The 22,815-nt window shown below is 32.7% G+C and overlaps 11 protein-coding genes across 11 annotated transcripts; 7 read left to right on the forward strand and 4 right to left on the reverse strand.

The window, feature by feature from the left end:
* Positions 1-891: 891 nt before the first annotated feature.
* On the forward strand, positions 892-3,496 carry BX664DRAFT_253659 (uncharacterized protein; the record flags this gene model as incomplete). The annotated part of the gene is made up of 5 exons (XM_051540319.1): positions 892-1,326; positions 1,436-2,074; positions 2,140-2,250; positions 2,325-2,822; positions 3,122-3,496. The coding sequence occupies 5 exons, from the start codon at positions 892-894 to the stop codon at positions 3,494-3,496; spliced, it is 2,058 nt and encodes a 685-aa protein (XP_051405035.1).
* A 305-nt stretch (positions 3,497-3,801) lies between these two features.
* BX664DRAFT_321291 (uncharacterized protein) lies at positions 3,802-4,949 on the reverse strand. Its single transcript, XM_051543276.1, has 3 exons — positions 4,549-4,949; positions 4,238-4,467; positions 3,802-4,168 (listed from the first exon to the last, which is right to left on the reverse strand). The coding sequence occupies exons 1-3, from the start codon at positions 4,912-4,914 to the stop codon at positions 3,889-3,891; spliced, it is 876 nt and encodes a 291-aa protein (XP_051405036.1). The 5' UTR covers positions 4,915-4,949; the 3' UTR covers positions 3,802-3,888.
* A 211-nt stretch (positions 4,950-5,160) lies between these two features.
* BX664DRAFT_321292 (uncharacterized protein) lies at positions 5,161-6,834 on the reverse strand. The gene is made up of 5 exons (XM_051543277.1): positions 6,538-6,834; positions 6,158-6,257; positions 6,032-6,091; positions 5,729-5,963; positions 5,161-5,613 (listed from the first exon to the last, which is right to left on the reverse strand). The coding sequence occupies exons 1-5, from the start codon at positions 6,680-6,682 to the stop codon at positions 5,389-5,391; spliced, it is 765 nt and encodes a 254-aa protein (XP_051405037.1). The 5' UTR covers positions 6,683-6,834; the 3' UTR covers positions 5,161-5,388.
* A 287-nt stretch (positions 6,835-7,121) lies between these two features.
* Positions 7,122-8,461, reverse strand: BX664DRAFT_354879 (cold-shock' DNA-binding domain-containing protein). Its single transcript, XM_051547767.1, has 6 exons — positions 8,137-8,461; positions 8,020-8,075; positions 7,920-7,928; positions 7,733-7,848; positions 7,616-7,659; positions 7,122-7,545 (listed from the first exon to the last, which is right to left on the reverse strand). Exons 1-6 carry the CDS (start codon positions 8,243-8,245, stop codon positions 7,265-7,267), a joined length of 615 nt encoding a protein of 204 aa, XP_051405038.1. The 5' UTR covers positions 8,246-8,461; the 3' UTR covers positions 7,122-7,264.
* A 178-nt stretch (positions 8,462-8,639) lies between these two features.
* BX664DRAFT_321297 (transmembrane protein 6/97) lies at positions 8,640-9,436 on the forward strand. Its single transcript, XM_051543278.1, has 3 exons — positions 8,640-8,940; positions 9,009-9,038; positions 9,137-9,436. Exons 1-3 carry the CDS (start codon positions 8,670-8,672, stop codon positions 9,343-9,345), a joined length of 510 nt encoding a protein of 169 aa, XP_051405039.1. The 5' UTR covers positions 8,640-8,669; the 3' UTR covers positions 9,346-9,436.
* Positions 9,437-9,486: 50 nt separating this feature from the next.
* BX664DRAFT_321301 (uncharacterized protein) lies at positions 9,487-10,635 on the forward strand. The gene is made up of 5 exons (XM_051543279.1): positions 9,487-9,644; positions 9,698-9,865; positions 9,939-9,969; positions 10,036-10,138; positions 10,258-10,635. The coding sequence occupies exons 1-5, from the start codon at positions 9,548-9,550 to the stop codon at positions 10,555-10,557; spliced, it is 699 nt and encodes a 232-aa protein (XP_051405040.1). The 5' UTR covers positions 9,487-9,547; the 3' UTR covers positions 10,558-10,635.
* Positions 10,636-10,745: 110 nt separating this feature from the next.
* Positions 10,746-11,677, reverse strand: BX664DRAFT_321302 (Prefoldin alpha-like protein). Its single transcript, XM_051543280.1, has 5 exons — positions 11,532-11,677; positions 11,366-11,467; positions 11,160-11,267; positions 11,042-11,096; positions 10,746-10,961 (listed from the first exon to the last, which is right to left on the reverse strand). Exons 1-5 carry the CDS (start codon positions 11,657-11,659, stop codon positions 10,920-10,922), a joined length of 435 nt encoding a protein of 144 aa, XP_051405041.1. The 5' UTR covers positions 11,660-11,677; the 3' UTR covers positions 10,746-10,919.
* A 150-nt stretch (positions 11,678-11,827) lies between these two features.
* BX664DRAFT_382009 (rab-GTPase-TBC domain-containing protein) lies at positions 11,828-14,172 on the forward strand. The gene is made up of 4 exons (XM_051549011.1): positions 11,828-12,464; positions 12,550-12,962; positions 13,042-13,446; positions 13,522-14,172. Exons 1-4 carry the CDS (start codon positions 11,864-11,866, stop codon positions 14,125-14,127), a joined length of 2,025 nt encoding a protein of 674 aa, XP_051405042.1. The 5' UTR covers positions 11,828-11,863; the 3' UTR covers positions 14,128-14,172.
* A 186-nt stretch (positions 14,173-14,358) lies between these two features.
* Positions 14,359-15,763, forward strand: BX664DRAFT_321308 (uncharacterized protein). Its single transcript, XM_051543281.1, has one exon. The coding sequence runs from the start codon at positions 14,726-14,728 to the stop codon at positions 15,548-15,550; it is 825 nt and encodes a 274-aa protein (XP_051405043.1). The 5' UTR covers positions 14,359-14,725; the 3' UTR covers positions 15,551-15,763.
* Positions 15,764-16,868: 1,105 nt separating this feature from the next.
* On the forward strand, positions 16,869-19,662 carry BX664DRAFT_354885 (uncharacterized protein; the record flags this gene model as incomplete). The annotated part of the gene is made up of 9 exons (XM_051547768.1): positions 16,869-17,054; positions 17,147-17,296; positions 17,381-17,652; positions 17,767-18,184; positions 18,260-18,414; positions 18,486-18,568; positions 18,660-18,700; positions 18,776-18,815; positions 18,900-19,662. Exons 2-9 carry the CDS (start codon positions 17,200-17,202, stop codon positions 19,660-19,662), a joined length of 1,869 nt encoding a protein of 622 aa, XP_051405044.1. The 5' UTR covers positions 16,869-17,054; positions 17,147-17,199.
* A 762-nt stretch (positions 19,663-20,424) lies between these two features.
* Positions 20,425-22,663, forward strand: BX664DRAFT_321316 (cysteine desulfurase). Its single transcript, XM_051543282.1, has 6 exons — positions 20,425-20,682; positions 20,777-20,973; positions 21,119-21,256; positions 21,318-21,803; positions 22,062-22,439; positions 22,533-22,663. The coding sequence occupies exons 1-6, from the start codon at positions 20,511-20,513 to the stop codon at positions 22,578-22,580; spliced, it is 1,419 nt and encodes a 472-aa protein (XP_051405045.1). The 5' UTR covers positions 20,425-20,510; the 3' UTR covers positions 22,581-22,663.
* Positions 22,664-22,815: the final 152 nt, after the last annotated feature.

Genomic DNA, 22,815 nt, shown 5'->3' on the forward strand with positions numbered 1-22,815 from the left:
TAGTTTTTTTTTTCCTCTATACCTTATTTTCCATTCATAATAAAAAAAAAAACAAGTTTTTTTGTACTTTACCAATTTCTCGAAACTATAAAGGATGATAATCATTTATCTTCTTTTTTTTCTATTTATTTATTTATGATGATGATTACCGGTGACACATCACCACTGAAAAAGGAAAAACATGTATTAAGATTCCGCAAAGGATATACACTAAGATATTTGTAATCTTGCACTTTTCAAGTTTAAAACCATTGATTGATTAAGTTTACAGTTTGTCTTTGAGTTAAATCTTTTCACTATATACAAAATGTAGATCGTTATATCTAGCAATACAACACACCTGACCTCACATGCTTGAGAAAAGGGGGTTTTTTTCTACTGATTATTTTTCATTTTCTTTTTTTTTTTTTAAAAAAAATAATAATATCGGATGATAGGAATAAACATACAAAGCATACACGTTGCTCCTTTTTTTTATTTATTTATTTTTTGAAGTGATGATTTCTTATGTTAACTGTAAATAAAACAGCATATCCCTTTCAACATTGATAATGAATTATTATTTCCCTTTTTTTTCCTTTTCTGTTTATATTTCCCATAATTAGTCGTTTTTATTCTTGGCATTTTGATATTTAATAGAATAAAATAAAAAAGCATGAGTATGATTGAATATTAGAACCATATTTTATAAGCATGATGAGCATTAGAAAAAAAAAAAAAATCGGTGTTTCAAATCAACGAGTCTTCAAAGGGGACAACAACAACAAAAAAAAAAAAAAAAAGAATATATATATTTTTTCTCTTTTTCTCTTTATATATATATATATACATAATATCATGTCCGATAGTCGATCTTACTTGAAAAACTTATCTCAAAAAAAGTATGCCTGGATGGAAAATGCTACTTCTTCACCAGTTACCATTACATCTCCTTCACGTTCAGATACAAGTGGTTCCCCAAACAAAAAGGAATTAAAGCAATCTTCACCTAAACCAAGAAAAAAACAACGACAAAAGGAAGCAACTTCTCCTACTTTTAAAACAAACAGTTCATCTGATTCATTCAATTTATCAACACAACCTTTATCAACATCAACAGAAATCAATAGAAATATTAATAATACTGACAATAATGAAAACGATCAAGACACCATCAAGAATACACGCGACACATCAACACTGAATCAACCCAAATTTAGATATACTACGTTTCCACTCAAAGGTTATACTATTCTACCAACTCGCAATATTACAAGTTCTTTTGTAAGATCTGATATATCTTATGTCAAAGGGAACAAAGCTGGTGATGATGCTATATGTCCAAACGTAAGTTTTTATTATTATAAAACACTTTTTTTTTTATTATTATTATTCAAAACTGACTTTGTTCCCACTTTTCTTTTCTTTTTTTTTATATATATCTTTTACCTTTTAGGCTGAAGAAGAATGGCATGATACTATTATTATTCATCCTGGATCACGTAATCTTCGCATTGGTTTGGCTTCTGAAGCTTATCCTATTACTGTACCACACGTTATTGCACGACGAATGAAATATACTAATCAACCTAGAACAGCAACAAGAACAACAACAAGCGATATTGATGCTATGCAAGTGGATGATGAAGAACAACAAAATAATAACGATGATGATGATGATGAAGAAAAAAGAGAACAACATGATGATGCTATCCGAGAAATGCGAAACGAACTAAATTGGCGAATGAAGAATGCAAAACGAAGAACTATTCCAAATGCCGATAATCAAGTTATCAGCTTCAACACAAACGCTCCCAAAGAAACTATTCCAGATCATAATGATCCATACCGTGTAGATTGGATTGATCTCAAGGACTCGGCAGCATTACAGGATGTTTATGTGGCTGATAAGGCACTCAAAGTCCCTCTTGATGGTGATGATGATAAATCGGATTATCGGTTATTTTATCCTTGGCGAAACGGTACTTTGAATCATATGGATTATTCTTCTCTATATGCTGTCTTGGGTGATTTACAAACTATTTGGACTTCTGTTATTCATTCCGAATTGGATATTGAAGATCATACATTTGAGGTAATACAAAAAAAAAAAAAAGAACATGCATGCTCGGATTATCTTATTTTCTCATTTTTGGGTAGAATTTTAATGCGGTTTTGGTGGTGCCGGATATCTTTCACCGATCTTATATATGTGAATTGATTACGATGATGTTACAACACATGAAATTTAGAGGTGTCATAGTCCAACAAGTAAAGATTTGATGTACGAAAAATAGGATAAAAGTTTACTTACCTTTTTTTTTTTATTTATTATTTTTTTTTAGGCGTCTGGATGTGCTACTTTTGGAGCAGGTGTCTCGAGCGCATGTGTGGTTGATATTGGAGCTCAAACTACTACAATTACATGTGTGGATGAAGGAGTACCTATAGTGGATTCGAGAATGACAATCAATATTGGTGGCGATGACATCACCAAAACATTCACTTCTTTCTTACAAGATAATCAATTTCCTTATCATGATTTGAACTTGGCAAGATCCTATGATTGGCGATTGGTGGAAGAACTCAAGGAAAAATGGTGTACTATGAATGAAGCCGAAATCAGTGTTCAAGTATATGACTTTTTTGTTAGGGCACCTCATCAACATACATACAAATATCAATGCAAAGTATACGATGAAGTTTTCTTGGCTCCTCTATGTTTGGTATATCCTGCTATTCTGAACAATCACAAGGATGATATGGAAGATGAAAACAGTGATCTTATGTATAATGGTTTTACTTCCAACGGCGTTATTGATGATATTGCAGAAGAACCTAATGTAAGTCAATGACAAAAAAAAAAATTGAGTTTAATTTTATTTGGTATTATTCTTAGAATGGTCCAACAAATACGACATCACAAATGGCAGGTTATACCTCCTCAACTGCACGATCCAAACAAACGTCTCAAGCACCAACACCTAAACCAACCAACGAAGGATCATCATCACCAGCTCCGACATCATCGACAACAACAACAACAACAACATTGATTGCGCCAACACCAACTACAGCATCGCAATTAGCCGAATCAGCGACAACCATTTCCATTACGGCACTAATGAATAACAGCACAAAGAAAAAAACGAACGTTTATCGATATTATCCTATTGACGTTGCAATTGCACAATCTATCCAGTCTGCATCTGGTAATTCTGATGATCGACTCAAGCGATACTTTACAAATATCATTGTGGTTGGAGGAGGTGGTAAGATCAGCAACTTTGATAGAGTGTTGGAAGATCGGCTTCTGTCTACGGTGATTGCAAGATCATCCATGGTCGACAATGTGGAAGTGTTACCAGCGCCTCGTGAATTAGATCCTCAAATCCTGGTGTGGAAAGGTGCGTCTGTATTGTGCAAGCTGGATATTGCCAAGGATATGTGGATTGGTGAATCAGAATGGCTTGAAGCTGGTTCTCGCTTATTACGGGATCGTTCTATGTTACTATGAAATTTTTTTTTCTATCATTGTATTCCCTTCTTGGTTTGTTTTTGTTTTATTTTGTTTATATCACATTAGAAATAGTACTTACTATAAAAACATCTACTTCCCACCTTTTTTTTTTTTTTTTTGAAATAAACTACATTCATCCAATTTGATTTAATATTATCAATTTAACAGATTAGAAAATAGAATCTACAATATCAATACTTTAGATAAATTGATCTGTTACGCACATAAGTAACATAATATGATTCCTTTTTTTCTATCATCCAATCGATTCCTCTCTCTTCAATACAAATAAATCAATAGAATATTCATCTACAAAATCAACCAGATCACCTTTTTATTTCAATCCATCAATTTATAAAATAAAAAAAACAAACTACAAAAGGAATAAACTATAGACAGATGGTATCCAAGAAGGAGAGAACACGGGAAGCCAAGATGTGCTGAGCATTTAAATCATCGACTTTATGATTGGCGCCAGGAATAATGCCAATATCACGGATAGCAGGACACAGTTTTTGTAAACGTTCCAAAAAAGTCAGTGGATCAATAGAGGATTGGTAGAATTCATCTTGCGCACCATTTAAAAGTAACATAGGTTGATGGACACCTTGAAAGACCTTTTTCAATTCTTCATCGGTCAAATCAGTAGAGAATAGATCATCATCCCCCCTACATCATCATAAAATAATATAAGTTCAGGTTAATAATAGTAGTAATAGTAATAAAAACTAGACTTGCCCACGAGCATAAAGGGAATAAAACCGATCCGCTGTAATGGGAACATCGATGGCCTGAAGTGCATTATCCAAATAACGAGGCATCCATTCGTTGCCATGGGATTGTTCACGCATGGTCGTAGCCAATTGAATATGTTGAAGATGATTGGGTACCACTGCCGAATACCATTCTCGATCAGATACTGGTGCTTGTAAGATATAACCTGCGATATCTTGACGATACTTTCCAGACTTTGAATTCAAAAAAAAAAAAAAAAAAAAAAAAAAAAAAAAAAATGTTACAAATACATAAATATAAATGTTATGTTTTACCTTATTATGACAAACAGAGATTTGGCAACCTGTAGAATGACCCATGACAACAAGATGTGTTTTATGATATGTCTGTTTCAAAAACTCAATCAAGTAATCTAGTTCTTTGACATCATTTTCAAGTGAAGAAGCACCATAGCCATTGTAAGAAGATGTTGTTTGGATTTGAATCAAAGAATAGTCTTGCTTGGTCAACGCGTCATTCAAAACACCTAGGTAAGGGACACCTCCATATCCGTCAGTCAAACCGACCACCATGATAACGGATTTTCGGCTATTCACTGGACCAGATTCGAAGGCAGTAAGTCTCATTCCTTGGTGATACATGAATAGTCTGCCTTGGAGTTCCATGGTTGTAACTGTCATTTAGAAAAGCAAGAGGAAAAGAAAAAGAAAAAAAAAAAAAAAGAAGAGAGAGAGAGAACAAAAATGGTTAACTTGAGGGGAAATTTGAAAAAAAAAAAAACCTGAACGTCAATTCAGTTCCGATTCATGGATATAAAAGAATGATTTTAATTATATATAACTATATGAAGTGGATACAATGATCCGATCATCAATGCTACTCTAAACAATCATATAAAAGATAGACATAAGAGACAAGATAATAAATTTTTGTTTTAAACACTTTTTTTTTATTATTGAAGACAAATCCTTATTTTTTTTTTTTCAAATCTAATCAAAAAGTTAAATATGTATATATAAAAAAGAAAAGAGAGGAAAAAAAAAATTGTGAGAGAGAGTGTGTGAGAGAGAGAATGTGTGTGCATTTGTAAAAAGTAAAAAATAACCAACTTGATCCATCCTTATTTTGTACTAAAAAATATAACGCTTGTTAATTTAAGCGGTAGTGGCACCAAGAGAAGGGAAAGCAGCATCATCCTGAATGTTGACGGCAGGACCATTGGATTGACGACCACCACGACGGTTAGATTGACGTCCACGACGATCACCACGACCAGAACGTTGATCACGTTGGAAACGGGGCTTTTCTTGGAAACGTTGTTCAATGTCAACAAAGACCTTACCAGCCTTGGCAGTCTTTTCCTTCTTAACAGTCTTTTCCTATATTCCACAAAAAAAAAAAAAAAAAGTCATTGATTTTTGTTCAATTCCATTTCAATCTCTCTCTCTTTTTTTTTTTTTTTCTCTCTCTCTCTCTCTTTTTCTTTATTATTACCTTGGCAGGCAAGTAATCAGGTTCTTCAGTCTTTTGGAAAGCAACAGTATCCTTCCACTTGGCATCATCAGTACCTTCGTTAGCCTTACGAGCTTCAGGAAGACCAACCTTCAAGCTCTTCAAAGCCTTTTCAGCCAAATATTCGTCCAAGGTCTTGACAACTTCTTCAGGTTCGGTAGGAGTCACAGGTTCTTCAGCAGCAGCGGGATCCTTGGGATTGACAGAGTCCTTGGCACTATAAATAAAAAAAAAAAAGATGATCAGATTACTTTACCATAGAATTTAATTATATTTTGTATTTACGCTTCAGCTTCAGCAGTTTCGGGATGACCCCAACCTTGCTTTTCCTTCTTTTCAGAATCACTATATAAAGAAAAGGGGATCATCAGTTATTATTCATCCTCATAGAAAAGATTTCATATCACTTACGCGATACCAGTACCACTATGACGATCGAATTGACGACCACGTTGAGGACGGCCACCTTGACGCTTGTCACCACGACGCTTGTCACCTCCACGCTTTTGGGCTAAAAAGGTTGAAAAATAAAATCATATGGTGAATATCGTTTTTTTCCATTCCATTGTTCGTCAATTTTTTTTCGGGGTTAATGTTTCGAGTTTGGTGTTGTCCACATTGTTGAATGGTAAAAAAAAAAAATAATAATAATAATAAATAATAATAATAAATAATAATAGTAGTAATAATAAACAAAAGAACGTAATGGTGGGCGAGCGTGTATATATAAAATAAAACAAAAGAAAATAACAAATGTCGACATATAAAAAAAAAAAGGAACATGAACTTACCACCAGCAGCTTTGGGAGATCGTTTGTCATTCTTAGGCTTTTGTTCAACGACGGGCTTAGTATCTTCCTTGACAGGGGCAGGTTGAGGGCGCACTTCACCATCTTCACTAAGAAGAGAAAAGAGGTTCTTGGAGAAGGCAGACATGATTGATTTTCTGATGGATGAAGAAAAAAACCTCTATAAAAAGGGAGGATGGATGGATGGATGCAAGAGGAAAAAGTTTAAAGACAAAGTCCAATATAAAAAAAAAAAGTTACAGGAGATTCTTTTTGAATTACCCCCCGGTTGAACCAAAGCGGAAATTGGAATGAAAGCTTATGGTTGGGGAAAAAAAAAATGCAATCCGGACAACAATGTGAAAAAAAAAAAAAATGAATCTGACGGCATTTGAAAAATCAGAGTAAACTTTTCTGTGTGAAAATGAATATGATGGTCTCTACATGACAAAAAAAAAGTCTCCGTGTATATTATAAAAAAAAAGATTATAATGGACGGAATGACAAGAGCCGTTTCAAATTTGGTAATATATCATTTATAGGTGACACAGAAAAACTTATTTTTAACAGTAATTGGGCATAATAATAATAAAAAAAAAGAGAATAACTTTATTAGAAGACTGATGTTTTTTCTTGAAATATTTATAATAAACTATTGTAGAAGAGAGTAAATAAAATGAATTGGAGGAAAGGATACTCTAATCTAAAATAGAATCATATAGATATCAAATCAATGACCTTGATGATGATGATGATGATGATGGTCAGGAGAATCAGGTCGAGGTGATCCATAAGCATGTGGTTGTTGATGTTGTTGAAGTGGCTGATGTTGTGAAGGTAATCCAAAAGTAGGTTGTTGATATCCAAATGGTTGTTGTCCTCCACCATACATACCCATTGGTTGCCCATATTGAAATCCTTGAAGAGGTCCTTGATTGCCACCAGCTGCTCCAGCACCGCCGACATAAGGCATTGGATAACGATAATCTGGATAAGGATTAAAAGCATAACCTTATAAAATAAAAAAAAAGATGAGTCTCTTTTTCCTTTTGTCAATAGTTCCAATTTTTTTAAGGCTCACCTGAATTATATTGATTACGTCCTCCACCATAACCTCCTCCATTACTAGATAAGATCATAAAAAAAAAAAAAGTTGATAAAATAATACGATGACATGTTTGTTTTATTTTATACTTACTTTTGATATTGAGTTCGTTGATTAGCTCGAGCATCACCTTTAACTGGACCACCACCAATTGCAGTTACCATTGCTGCTTGCATCCCTTTACCACCTTGAACCAAGTCGTATTCCACCTGTAATATATCATCTGTCAATCTTTATATATAATATATATATATATATATTCCTTTTTTCTCATTTTTACCTCTTCACCCTAAAAAAAAAAATACAAATGTACGATCAATCAAAAAATCATACTCTCTTCCATTCTAGAATAAAACCTTTTCTTTTTTTTCTATATTTACTTCGTTTAAACTTTTAAATCCACCAGCATTCTGTATAGCAGTATGATGCACAAAAACTATAGAAACAATGAGTTAGAACAAAAAAAAAGCACCGACTTGGAAAGATAAATGATTTACCTTCTACGTCGTTTTGACCCATTTGATCGTCTGGAATGATAAAACCATAACCTTTCATCGAGTTGAAAAACTTGACTCGTCCTGTTTTACGTCCTTCAGTTGTCGCCATTAAGAATAAAGTTTGAGGGAAAAGCGTGTATAATTAAGAGGAAAGACTATAAAAAGAAAAATGACTAAACTATGCGTATAGGAAGTGTATATACAAACTAAACTATAGAATTATATGTACTTTCAAAACAAAAGAGAAAAGATAAATATATATATATATTAAAAAAAAAAAAGAGTATAAAGAGATTAGTTGTTATCCAAGTGATAATAACTAGTCAAAAAAAAAAAAAAAAAAAGAGTGAGAAAGAAAAAAAAAAAAAAGCGAAAGAGAATACAAAAAATGCAGAGCTTGAAAATGCAAAAAAAAAAAAAAAATAGTGATCTAAATTTCAAATAGCGACTTCGACTTGATGCACTCGCTTTGGGACGAGTTTAATTGGTTTTTGTTGCTAGCTCTTTTTTCTCCCTGAAAAAACAAAAAAAAAATGACTTTTACTGAAAGACGATTAGATCTTGTCTTTTTTATATTCTTTATTACTCATATTCCTATTACTATCTTTTTTGATCTTCAAAGTATTTATCCAAAATGGCTTGTACCTTCTGTTCTTCAACAAATCCTTAACTTTTACGCGCAAACAACCAACGACCCCTTTATGAATGTAGCTATTCCAAGATATTGGTTCCAAGCTCTTGTCTCCATGGAAGCTTTATGTCAATTACCTTTCTTCTTTGTAGCTAGTTATGCTCTTTATTATAGTAAGAACATTAAATCTTTGATGAAAATAACTTAACATTGTTTTTTTTTCCCTTTACTATTTCATTAGATATGCCCTTCATTCGACTCCCTCTTATTGGTAAAAAAAAAAAAAAAAAAAAAAAAAAAAAAAAAAAAAAAAAAAAATATATATATGCTAACATTATTTTATTTTTATTTTTTATTTTTTGAACTTAGTGTATGGCTCACATGTGGTAACAACAGTTGTTCCTGTCCTGGCTGAATTACTATTAAATCCAACATTGGTAGGACTTGAACAAGATATGATGAAACGATGGACATTGGTAGCCATCTACAGTCCTTATTTATTGATTCCTCTAGTTTTATTGGTTGACTCTTATCGACGTGTTTCGAATGCTCTTGTACCAAAATTTAAATCAAATTGATCTCGGTGTTGCCAAAACAAGAACCCGGCTCTTCCCCTTCTTATTATTATTTGTACGTTTCAAAATAAAATAGACTCTTTTTTTTTTGTTATTATTATTATTATCTTCTCTCCTTTTCTTTCTTCCTTTCTTTTTTTTTTTTTTTTTTTTTGTTATTTTGTATTTTTCTTTTCTTTTGATACCAACGCACAAGAAACATCTAATGAAATCTTCTTATATTGTTGGTGCGACTAGTTTGACAGGGACATTTGCTATTGGAGTCTATTATTTTTTACAACATAGACAATGGATTCTATCAGGTAAAAAAAAAAAAATCAAGGACCCTTCTTTTATTGATTTCTTTTTTTGTTAGTGATTCAACAATTTGCTCTGGATATGCGAACCAATATATATGGACCCTTTATTTTGGCTGGTATCATTGCTCTTATGTCAACTCCACCTATTCTAGGATTCACTTTTATGGTGATGATGACAGGATTTGTTTATGATTTTCCAAAAGGTCTTTTACCTGCTGTATCTGGTAATCAAAGAAAAGAAAAAAGAAAAAGACAATTTTTTATTATTTGATATTCATTCTCTTTTTTTTTTCTTAGGTGCTTTTGTGGGATCCTTGATTTGTTTTGGGTAATACAAATAGGATGAATAGATACCTTTTTTTTTTATTTAATTGTTAACATTTCCTTACTTCAGATTAATAAGACGTCTTGGAATGGATCGTTTTATTCCTATGTCAACTTCACAACAAAAGAAATATCAAGCAATGCAAGGAGCTATACAGGACGGTGGTTGGAAAGTAAGAGAAAAAAGGAAAACACACATATACACTCATACATCCTTTTTTTTTTTTCTTTGGTGGTTGAAACAATGGGTATAGCTGACGACATTTTGATCATACTTTCCTATTTTATTTAGATGATGATTCTAATACGCATATGTCCCATTCCATGGCAATTCACTAATATGTTTCTTTCTTTGATGCCAACGGTAACTCTTCAAGACTATATATGGACAGGATTGATAGCGTCATGGAAAGTAACGATTGAAGTATGGGCAGGATCTCAATTAGCGAATTTATCTGATGCAAGCTTACCTCCATCTGCAAGACGATTAACACTGATCACTCTGATAATTGGATTGGTGATATTGGCAGGCGTGATACGATGGCTCTACCAATTGACAATGAGAAAGATGGATAAGATCAAGAATAGCTAGTATAGTAGTTTACATTTCTTTTTCTCTTCCTTGTCAATAAATACATAGGTGGAATATCTCTCCTTTTTTTTTTTTTTTTTTTTTTTTTTACTGAAGATAATTACTAACAATCTTTCATCATTAATGAAATAAAAGAAACATTCATTACTAAAGGTAACATCCGCACAAATATTTGGTTTTGAAACACTTCAAAGAATTTATTTGTAAAATTCATAAATACAATCTTTATAAACTAAGGAAGGTTTTATTGTTATTTTTCTAATATATTAATAAATAGATAATATGTACATGATGATAATGTTGATGATAAGAATAATATGTAATGGAATTCTAAAATGATGATGAAAAAAAAAGATGAATATCTACTTGGTGCTATCCATGGCTTCAGCCATTGCTTCTAAGACCTAGAGTAGAGGGACAAAACATAACAACATCAATAATTCTTGTTTTAGTTATATTATCACAGTATTTTTTTTTTTTTTACCATTTTGATATGAGCCCGTATCTTGTCCGCTTCTTCAGTATATTTGTCTACAGAGCTAGAAAATGAAGTTGAAAGTGAATCGACAAAGAATAGAGGAACTGTATGATCAAAAATTTACCTTTGTAATCGTTGTTCCTTCTTGTCAATAAATACTTTGGCTTCATCCAAAGTAAACTGTACATGGAATCCAAATCCAACATTTACATAAATATAAGTGGTATCAGGACTATTCCCAAAAAAACAAGAGTTTATTCTTTCTTATTTAGTAGCTGAAACTAAAGTCGCAGTAGTGATCATTATTGTTCTTTCTTTTGTTATACTTACACATGAGCTTGAACATAAAATTGAGAACCAAGATCAACCATTGTTTTCAGTTCCTTATGTTCACCTTTTTGAATCAATTCAATCTGACTTTTCAGTTTTTGACTAAAAAAGAAAAAAAAAAAAGAAATATAAAATGAAAACGCGATCAAGACTTATATTAACTTACTATTCAGATATTGTGTTAAATACTTCGTCTCTAGAATCGAGTACTGCTTTGAGATTGGGTTTGAGTTTCAAGTTGATAAATTCATCATATTTTTGTAAAATGTCGGTCAATCCAGTTTCTTTTGACATATTATGATTACTTTATCCAAAAAAAAAAAAAAAAAAAAAAAAAAAGGAAAAAAAAGATTGGAGTAAAAAAGAGAAATCGGTGATTTCGAAGCCCGGTGCCTCCTGCTTTTTTTTTTTTTTTTTTTTGCTTCTGTAAAGCGTCAGTTTTCTCCTTACCTTTTATTCTTCTTTTTTTTTTCTATTTCTTTCTCTCTTTTTTTTTTTATGAACCAAGCTATTGATACTGATAATATCAGCATAGAACAAGGAAATAAGGAACTCCATTTATCGCATCATCTACAAAAGGTATCTACGACTTTAAGCCATGATGTAAATCAATCGCCTATTACTACTACTGCTACTGTTAATGATACCATTTATCAACGCGCCCGAAGTCAGACTATCACCCAAAAAGATTTAAACGAATCGACAATACCATTAAACGACCAAGACAATCTTCATCACGCTATTCAGAAAATAGACATCATGAACGAAGACGATCCTTTTGACTCAGATTTGGATTCACAAATCGATAATGAACACACCCATATACATAGCAATAGATCAACAGTAACCTCTATCAGCTCTCTACTATCCAATGATACCAACTATGATATGCTTTTAGCTCGATTGGATTCACCACTCTCTTCTGCTCTCTCCACTGCACCTACCACCACTTCCAAGGGCCACAATATGCATATATTGGCAAATTATCCATCATCATCATCATCACCTGGTTCTACATCATCCACTACTCCTTCCACAGCATCATCCTTCTCAACATCATCATTTACAGCAGATCCAATGAAACAGGATATTGATTGGGGTAAAGTTAAAATAATATTTTCAATAAAGTCGTTCTTTCTTTCTCAATTCTTTTTTTTTTTTTTTTTTTTTTTTTGGTTTTTTAGAGTTCTGGTCTCATGTGATTTCCAATGCGGATCAAATCATCAAATCCAACAAACTATTTACATATCATATTCGACAAGGTATTCCACCCTCTTTACGTGGTACCATATGGCCTATCTTATCACAAACAAAAAACAACAAAAATAACAGCAACAATATCAATAATATTGGACCAGTGAAGACACCGTTAAAAGAGAAGGATTATGTAGATTTATTGAATAAGGACAACATTTATGAAAAAGCAATTACATGGGATCTGGATTCACTCTTTGCCGATCAAGATGGTGTGTTTTTAGCGCATGCCAATCGCATAAAGGATCCACTCTTCCATTTGTTAAAAGCATATGCAAATTATGATGATCATGTGGGTTACTCCAAAGGTTTTGCCTTTATTGCTCTTCCGCTTTTATTACATGTAAGTTAAAATATTATACAATAGGAATATCGACTTTATTTTTTTTTTTTTTTTTTTGCTAATTCGCTTATATGACTAGATGCCCGAAGAAGAAGCTTTTTGTGTCTTTGTTGAATTGATGAATGGAGTCTATCAATGGAAAACATTATATATCCCACCTATGGATGGATTATCACGACATCTCTTTCAACTAGATGGGTTGATGCTGGAACATTTACCTCGATTATATCAACATTTCAATACATATGGTGTGCACCCCAATGATTATGCCAAAACTTGGTTCGCTACTCTTTTTGTCTCGGTGTCTCCATCTTTGGAGCTTGTTTATCCTATTTATGACATACTGTTATCAGAAGGTACGGATGTTCTTGTTGGATTTGGTCTAGCTCTATTGAAAGTGAATCAAGATCAATTACTAGGTTTGGATGAACAAGATGAATTGATCAAATATCTTTCAAATCATCAATTATGTGATGCGTACAAGGTAAATACTAATATATATATATATATATAAGATGCTTATTAAATGATACATTATTATTATAATATGTGGGAATAGGACGATACGAAAAAATGGATGCAAGATGCTATGGCATTCAAAATACAAAAGAAACGATTGGTCAAACTATCCAAAGATCACCAACAAGTATTTAGTTCTTCCATGTCTCGAAGAAGATCAGGTTCTCTCTCAACAACATTTATCTCTACAAAATCAACGACAAAAACAACAGTGAATGATATGGAAATTTTACGACTTGCTCGACAACAAAATAAGACATTGATGGAAAGTGTTAAACAACGACAAGGTCAATTAGATATTTTATCGAAACAACAAACTCAGGCAGCTAAAGAATTAATAGATGCAAAGATGGAATTAGCACGTGCTCGTCAACTGAATGATGATTTACGACAACAATCATTTGATTTGAAAAAGGCGTTGGATGCATTACCGGCTGAAATTGAAGAACAATTGAAGCAACGCATACATACATTAGCTGGAAAGAATATGAATTTGGTGGATAAGAATTCTGAATTAGAATATCAATTGACTGATATGGAAACTATGTTGAAGGATATCAAGGGTAAATTTGCAAAGAGTGAAAATGAAAGGGAAGAACTCTTACAACGTTTGATGGAACAACAAGAATGGATCAATAATGTCTAGTTATGCAGTGTTATTTTAGTGTCCGCTTTTTTTTTTTTTTTTTTTTGATGATTGTTTATAAAAACTTTGGTCTCTCCACTTTTTCTTCTTTTTTTGTCTCTTTCTTTCTTTTATTTTATTTGTTTATTTTATTTTTTTTTTATTTTATTTTTTTTTTTTTATTTACAATACCAATAAACAATTCTTTTTTTTTTTTTTTACGTGTTTATCTACTGTGAAGATATCAAAAGATGAAGACTCAACAAGAAAATGGTATGTAATCAACCCTTTTTTTATATATTCAATATTTTCCTTTATTATATATGTTTCTCTTCCTCTTTTTTTTATTTTTATTTTCATTTTTTATTATTTTTCCCACTTTGGATATCTTTTTTTTTCCCTTTTGATAAGATAACCATCACTTTTTTGTTTACTATCATCGCATATCAGGCTACTTGATGTTGCTTGAGCTGCTCCTTGATGGTCTTATTTTTTTTTTGCCATGTTTTTTTCCCACCGGCTAATCTAGCTTTGTTATTTATTCTAAACAAACACACACAGACAGACAACTAATCCAAATATTTTTTTTTGTCCATCTTTTTTAGGTTATCAACAAGAAATGAATGGAAACATGATGACGGATAAGCAAGTCGAAACAAATAACAAGTATCAATATAGCAATGGTATGGAAAATGGACAAAGTACACAATTTGTAACTCGTGTCACATCGCTTCCCATCATTCAAGAAGGTATATCCAACACACAAGCTATAGCTAGTCAATTTAAATTAGGTCGATTCTTCCTTGGTCAAACACATTCTTTGATCCAGCACTTGACAAAAGTAGTACACAAGACACAAGATACTCAAACTTATCAACACTACTTCCGCTCTGATGGGTATCTGAAAAGATCTCTTGTTACGATGGATGGGTGGGCCTGTTCTTCTTTGGATATGATTGAAACTAAGGTACCATTGATTCAACAATCTACAGCAACTATTATCGATACGTTGGTGGTACAGCCTCGTCAAAAAGCCCAAACTCAACTTGATCATACATGGAAGATGGTCATGCAACCGTGGTCCAAAGTCGCTTTACAAATCAACAAGCATCTGGATGATGTAGAACAATGGATGGAACAACATGGACTTGTAGATTATCAAGATGACAGGAAGGAAATTGAACAAAGAAAAATCAACCAACGTCTTCGGTATTTGTGTGGCGCCGTGGCAACCAAGGCAGTGGGGACTGGAACACAACAGGTCTTGATCATCAAACAGCATTGCATCGATTGGTCACAACATCAAATCGACCGTACGTATTCTTTGGTCCAACCCGTTTTATCAGAAAAAATCATCCCGTTGGCTAACTCGCTCAAATCTCGTCTCAATGATTCACTTTCCAATTTGGCGTCATGGCTGCATATCAAAGGATCAACTAGTTAATTACTTGATTAGTTTGTTTTGTTTGTTTGAACTTAACCCTCTTTTTTTCTTATATCATTCTTGTTATTATTTACTATTATCTTCAAGTTCATTCGTCTATATGATTTTTTTTAACCCCTCCTATCCTGATCGTTTTACATTTCAGTGTACGCCTTCTTTTTTTTTCCTTTTATATATATATATATCTCAAATAAAAAAAAAACTTGTTATACTCTATTCTCATGTCTCTTACTGGGTTTACCTTTATTATACAGTTCCTGAACAAGTTGTTGTTGTCAGCATATGATCTCAATTATGATTTTGGTGAAGTGAAATATAATAGGTCATTATTATGCTTGAAAAAAAAAAAGATGTACATTCAATTTCGAAGCTTCTACGTTGCTGATTGTAAACAATGAAGTTGGGTTGATTGGTCGGTGATTAGTGGGTTTATGCTTGATGATTATTGATAGATGATTGATGTCTGATGTTTGATTGAGGTAGATGTGTGATGGAGGAGAAATGATGAATAATAATAGGTAAGAGCAGATGATGATTTATATGGTAAATCAAAAAAAAAAAATGACATGAGACTTTCTTTAACCTTTGTTTGTTAAAAAAAAAAAAAAGTGGGTTGATGATGATGAAAGATATTATCAAGGCTTCATATCCTTTCTCTTTTTTTAATTTACCACGTGTTGCCACCAAAGAAATGAATGAAGGAAAACTTTAAAAAGATATTTCTCGATTAACATGTGCTTTAAAAAAAAAAAGAATGCGCTCGAGCCTATCTAGCTTTTTTTGATAGAGATCAAAGCGGAGGAACTACCATACTCCCATTTTTTCTTTAATGAAGAAAAAGATCGCCGGACTTAAAAAATCTTGCTTCCGTAATGTCTCTCCCACGTGAAAAAAAGAAAATGGATTTGTTTGTATTTGAGTTGACATGTAAATATGGAAACCATGTGAAAAAAATCTTTTTCGAAACCTATTGATAAAAAAAAAAAAAAAGACAAAACTTGTTCTTCATTTAACTGAGCCAAAAGAGAAAAAAAAAAGGTAGAGTGAAAATATCAACCTTTTTTTTTTTTGGTTGACGATATCATTAATATCATACCACATATCAGATGTTATTATTGCGGTAAATATATACTATACAAATTTATATATAAGTAAACATTATGCAATCTCTTTAAAATCGTATTGCCGTATCAGCCAATCAAGTTATAAAGCGGAATTTGAATTACATATAAAAGGGTCAGCCTATGTTTTTTTGATCATTCTTATTTTCTCTCGTTCTCTTTCTTTCTTTTCCTTTTCCACTATTTTCTTTTTTTTTTTTTTTTTTTTAGTTTTCTTATAATTTGATATCCGGTAATTGTCTGTGCGCCCATTGTTATTAATACAAAAAAAATTCAGGTCAACTGATTTATTCTTTTTTTTAGACTCAAATCACATTCTGTCAATCAAACGAAAGGAAAAAAAAAATCTCGGCTGAATCACTTTCCTGCTTTGATTTTGAAAGGTGATTTTTAAGCAAAACTACTATTTACGTGAAAGTATTTATTTATTTATGAAACACTTTTTTTTTTTTTTTTACTTTTTCTTTCTCAGTAGACCCTTTCTCATCATAAACTCAATCGATCATCCACTGCCATTATATTCATACTATGAATATCCCTTCATCTCCTCAGCCACTACAGCAAAACGAAACATCATACAAGTTACAATACCCATCTCAACTTCCATTGTACGATTATTCTCAAGGTAAAAATTACTTCACAAGGGTTCTTTTCGCTAAACGTTAATTTTTATTTTTTTTTTGTTGAACAATGATGATGATGACGATAGGAAAAGTGATTTCCCATAATGATCATAATCATGAATGGTCGCACACACCACCTGCTACACCAGTCTCAACAGGTATTCAACATGCTATGATGATACCATCTCAATCACACTTGGACCACTTTTTATCACATACAAGTATTGAGGAATCACCATCTGTTAGTCTGAATATGGATCAACCTTCACCTATTGGGGTATTCAATCAATCTGCCTATGATATCAGTTTGCCCTTTTATGCCGACTTCCCTAGTGAACTGGAGTTGAAACATCCTAAGGTAAGCACACTATAGAAAAGTAGAAAAAAAAAGTTGGGGGATATCAAAAATTCATTTTCCCTTTTTGTAAGTCGTACTCATTTCTATATTTATCACACTCTTATTTTGAAATAGAGCCCCAATGAATGTGCTCAAAACTGTGTTACAACAACGGAAACAACGAGTACCCAAGCCAGAAACGAACGTCACACTCTTCCGTATTCTTCATCGACATTTTATGGCATGACAGAAGATCGAATTCACCAAACTTCTTTTTCATCCTCTCCTTCTTCTTCCTCTACTTTATGTACTACCGTGGATGATATGAATGCTACTTTGGATCAAACATCTTCTTCCTGTACTTCATCATCTGTCATAGAAGAACTTTCTTTTTCAGATGCTGATCAAGATACTTTATCATCTGCTTCTTCCTTATTTGGTCATCTGTCAAAAGCTCAATTAATTGAAAGAGTGGTCAAACTTGAACAAGAAAAAAGACGTACCACTTCTTCTTCTTCTTCCGTATCTGCTTCTCCATCGGATTGGTTATCGGGTAAGTCCTCAAAAGTAAGATCATATAAAAAAAATTTTTTTTCTCACACCATCTTTTTCTTTTTGCTCTTTATAGAAAAAAAGAAGTTAAAAAGAGAATCTTCCCAGGATGAATCTTCAGGCCAAGTACAAGATATCCATTTATGTCGCTGGATCAATTGCCGAACCGAAACTGCTACATTGGATGAATTGATTACACATCTCCGGGAAACACATATTGGCAGTGGCAAGGTAAAACTATAATAGTGGTTCAATGTCCCAAATTTCTCCTACTAATTCTCTATTATATCTTTATCATATAGGCTGCTTACCATTGTGAATGGATTGGTTGTGCAAGAAACAAGAAACCCTTTATGAAACGTCACAAGATGCATAATCATCTTCGGTAAAGAACAAAAAATAATGGAATGGAATATCTATCATCTACTATCACTGATTGACTCAACCTTTTTTTTTTTTTTTTTTGATAATAATAGTACTCATACTGGTGAACGCCCTTTTGTTTGTACTGTTCCTGGTAATAAGAATTTGTTATCTTCATTCTCTGCATATACTCATGCATGACTTTTTTTTTTTTTTTTGTATCATGTAGATTGTAACAAGCGATTCTCTCGTCCTGATTCGTTGAACACGTAAGGAAAAATGGAAATAACATGCAGTTCACCCAAATCAAGTTTTTAACATTGAGCATTTTTTATTTATTTATTTATTTATAGTCATATTCGAACACATAGCAATATACGCCCTTACTCATGCCCTGTGAATGGATGTACCAAAGCCTATTTTCATTCTCGATCACTTCGAAAACACGTCAAAGGTCACGAAGCAGCTGGTGTCATTGTACCAAGACCTGTGGCAAGAACAGCAGCAATTCATCGAAAGAAACATCAACCACCTCGTTCTACTTTTTCAGCACCTTCGCCTGAACAACAAAAGAATAATACCATAGTATCATCATCATCCTCTCCTTCTTTATCATCAGTATCGCAATCAATTCCATCCTTATTAACAACGGCTACAAAAATGGCATCACCTCCTATAGTCTATTCTACCGTTATACCTTCTTCTTCTTCTTCATCACCTCATCCTAATGAATGGAATTCATCCACTATGACTTTTTCTTCCTATCCTATGACTACGACATCAAGAACTCCAGCACAATTAACACCCATATCACCAGATCAACTACCTACCAATTTTGTACCCATGTCATCTTCCTCGTCATCGCCAATATTATCATCACCTTCTTCGTCTTCATCTTTCTCGACTTCTATTGCGGTTGCCAATCATATGCCTGTATCTGATCCAATTGTTCTGGCCTGTTCATATGTACCTCCTCCGCAACAACAGTTGACTTCTTCTCCTACAACAACTACAACACATTCCTTACTCTATGAACAACATCACGATCCGGCTAGCTCTACTTCTTCCTCATATGCATATGCCCTTTACAATGAACATCATTATGAATCATTATAACTCATTAGTAACGTTGTTATTATGTCCCCCAAAAAAATTTTAGTTTATATCATATTTAGTATTTTATATACACACACGCACACACATACATACATATATATATATATATTTTTTTTTATTTGATACCTACATTCTATTTCTTTCCCTATCTCCTCCTTTATATATATAAATATATCCTCATTTATCCTATTACATTTAGAAATAAAAAGAAAAACTTTCTCTTTCTATTCTGTTTAACGTACTCCATTTTAGATTATTATTTTTTGTGGTACCTCATTGGCTGATGGTTGTTTTCACAGTACACTTGGGTTGACGATCTCCCGCCGAGTTGTAGAAAACATAACTATATATAAGGTTCGTCGTCCTGGATTCTTATCTTCACGCAAAAATCATCATCATACAAATCATCATCATACAAATCATCATCATACAAATCATCATCATACAAATCATCATCATACAAATCATCATCATACAAATCATCATCATACAAATCATCATCATACAAATCATCATCATCATACAAATCATCATCATACAAATCATCATCATACAAATTTTCATTGTACAAGCAGTAGTGATGATGATAGAAGTCTTTTTTTTTTCATTTCAAAGTACCTCGTTCAGGCATGCAACACACCTATTTCGTCAAAATCATTCATCATTGGTTGGTTCGCTAACAAATAACCAATTTTGGCTCTCAGTCACACATAATCATATAAACATCTCTTTTTCCTTCCCAATCCGCACTTGTTTTGTTTTCCGCCCCCCACCTTAAAACTATTCTTTTATTATTATTTTTTTTTTCTTTTTTCTTTCTTTTATTAAATTCCCATATTTTTACAACAATGTTTGGAAATAGATTACAAAAAACAGTTGTTCAACAACATGGTTTATTACATCGTCAATTCGCTATGGCTTTGAAAAGAACATGGAAACCTGCAAGTATATATTCATTCTCTACTTCTACCATGACTCATCAAGCTGCTGTGGCTACTGAAACTATCACACCTAGTTCTGGTAAATATCATTATTTTTTTTTTATTATTATTAATATACTCAATTCCTTGTTTGATCTCTCTCTCTCTCTCTCTCTCTCTTTTTTTAATGATAGATTCACTTGGCTTCGAATCTCAATCAGTACAAATTGCAGGACGACCTATTTACTTGGATATGCAAGCAACAAGTCCCATGGACCCTCGAGTATTGGATGCCATGTTACCTTATATGACTGAAATCTATGGAAATCCTCATTCAAGAACTCATCCTTATGGTTGGGAAAGTGAAAAGGCTGTGGATAAGGCTCGTGAAGTAAGTTTTTGATAAGAAAAAAAAAATCTGATATAGACAAAAAAAAAAAAAAAAAAAAAAAAGGGTTGGGCATGTGTCAAGATGGTTGCTGCGGGGAATCTCGGTTCAGATGGAAATCTGATAAATTATTTATTTTATTATATAGTATGTTGCTAAGCTTATTGGTGCTGATCCTAAGGAAATCATCTTTACTTCTGGTGCTACTGAATCAAATAACTTGAGTATCAAAGGCGTTGCTCGTTTTTACAAGAACAAGAAAAAGCATATTATTACAACTCAAACTGTAAGGAACCAAAAAAAAAAAAATTGATTATATCATGATTCATTTATTTTTATTTGACTAGGAACATAAATGTGTTTTGGATTCATGTCGTGTACTTCAAGAAGAAGGATTCGAAGTGACTTATTTACCCGTACAAAACAATGGTCTTGTGGATTTGAAGGTATTGGAAGCAGCCATCCGACCCGATACAGCAATTGTTTCCATCATGGCTGTTAACAACGAAATTGGTGTGATCCAACCTATCGAAGAAATTGGAAAGTTATGTCGTAGTAAAAAGGTATTCTTCCATACAGATGCTGCTCAAGCTGTAGGCAAAATTCCTTTAGATGTCAATGCAATGAATGTGGATTTAATGTCTATCTCTGGTCACAAATTGTATGGTCCTAAAGGTATTGGTGCTATTTATGTTCGTCGCCGTCCTCGTGTTCGTTTGGAAGCTGTTCAATCCGGTGGTGGTCAAGAACGTGGTATTCGTAGTGGTACTGTCCCTACTCCTATTGTTGTTGGATTTGGTGAAGCCTGTAGAGTTGCTGCTGAAGAAATGGAGGTAAGAAAATAGAAAAAAGGAAAGGAAAATAGATATATTTTGCCAATGATGAATCGTGTCCCTTTTTTATTGTTTTTTTGGGTGCACGGAAAACATGATCAACAAAAAAAACGTATTTGAACAAAGAGTGGTGAAATTTTTGTCACTGCTATGATTCATGTGCAGGGGTTTTGAGGCTTTCTTTATATCTATTTTCTTTATATATATATATAAATATGAATAATCTATGATATTGACATTTGTTTATCTTTTTTATAGTATGATCATGAACGTATCAAACGATTGGCCAACCGGTTGGTTGATGGTATTACCTCCCACGTTGAAGAAGTGACACGAAATGGTGATGCCGAATCTAGCTATCCTGGTTGTGTAAACTTATCTTTTGCATATGTGGAAGGTGAATCTTTATTGATGGCTTTGAAGGATATTGCATTATCATCAGGTTCGGCTTGTACTTCTGCTTCTCTGGAACCCTCCTATGTGTTACGTGCCTTGGGTGCCGATGATGAAATGGCTCACAGTTCTATTCGTTTCGGAATTGGTCGTTTCACCACTGAAGAAGAAATCGATTTCGTGGTTCAAAAAGTACGACAACATGTACACAAATTACGTGAAATGTCTCCTCTTTGGGAAATGGTAAGAGTAACAAAAAAAAAAAAAAAAAAAAAAAAAAAAAAAAAGAAGCAATCATCCACTCATCATGAATCTTTTTTTTTTATCCAATTATAGTATCAAGAAGGAATTGATATCAAGAGTATCCAATGGTCTCAACATTAATCATAGTATTTCCCCTCCTCATCATTCACTCAGTTTAGTATTTTAGTCTTTCTTTTATATATATATATATATATATATATATATTCTTCTTTATTTATATATGTATACACTTTATATCAAACTTTTATATAGTCACTTCATCATCAACAATAAAACAAATAAATAAATAAATAAATAAAAAGCGTATTCAACAAAAAAGAAATCAATCATGTTTAAAATCATCTTGACATGTAAC

This window comes from Halteromyces radiatus, assembly GCF_025201355.1.
Source record: "Halteromyces radiatus strain CBS 162.75 chromosome Unknown BX664scaffold_1, whole genome shotgun sequence".
NCBI classification, from domain to species: Eukaryota; Fungi; Mucoromycota; class Mucoromycetes; order Mucorales; family Cunninghamellaceae; genus Halteromyces; species Halteromyces radiatus.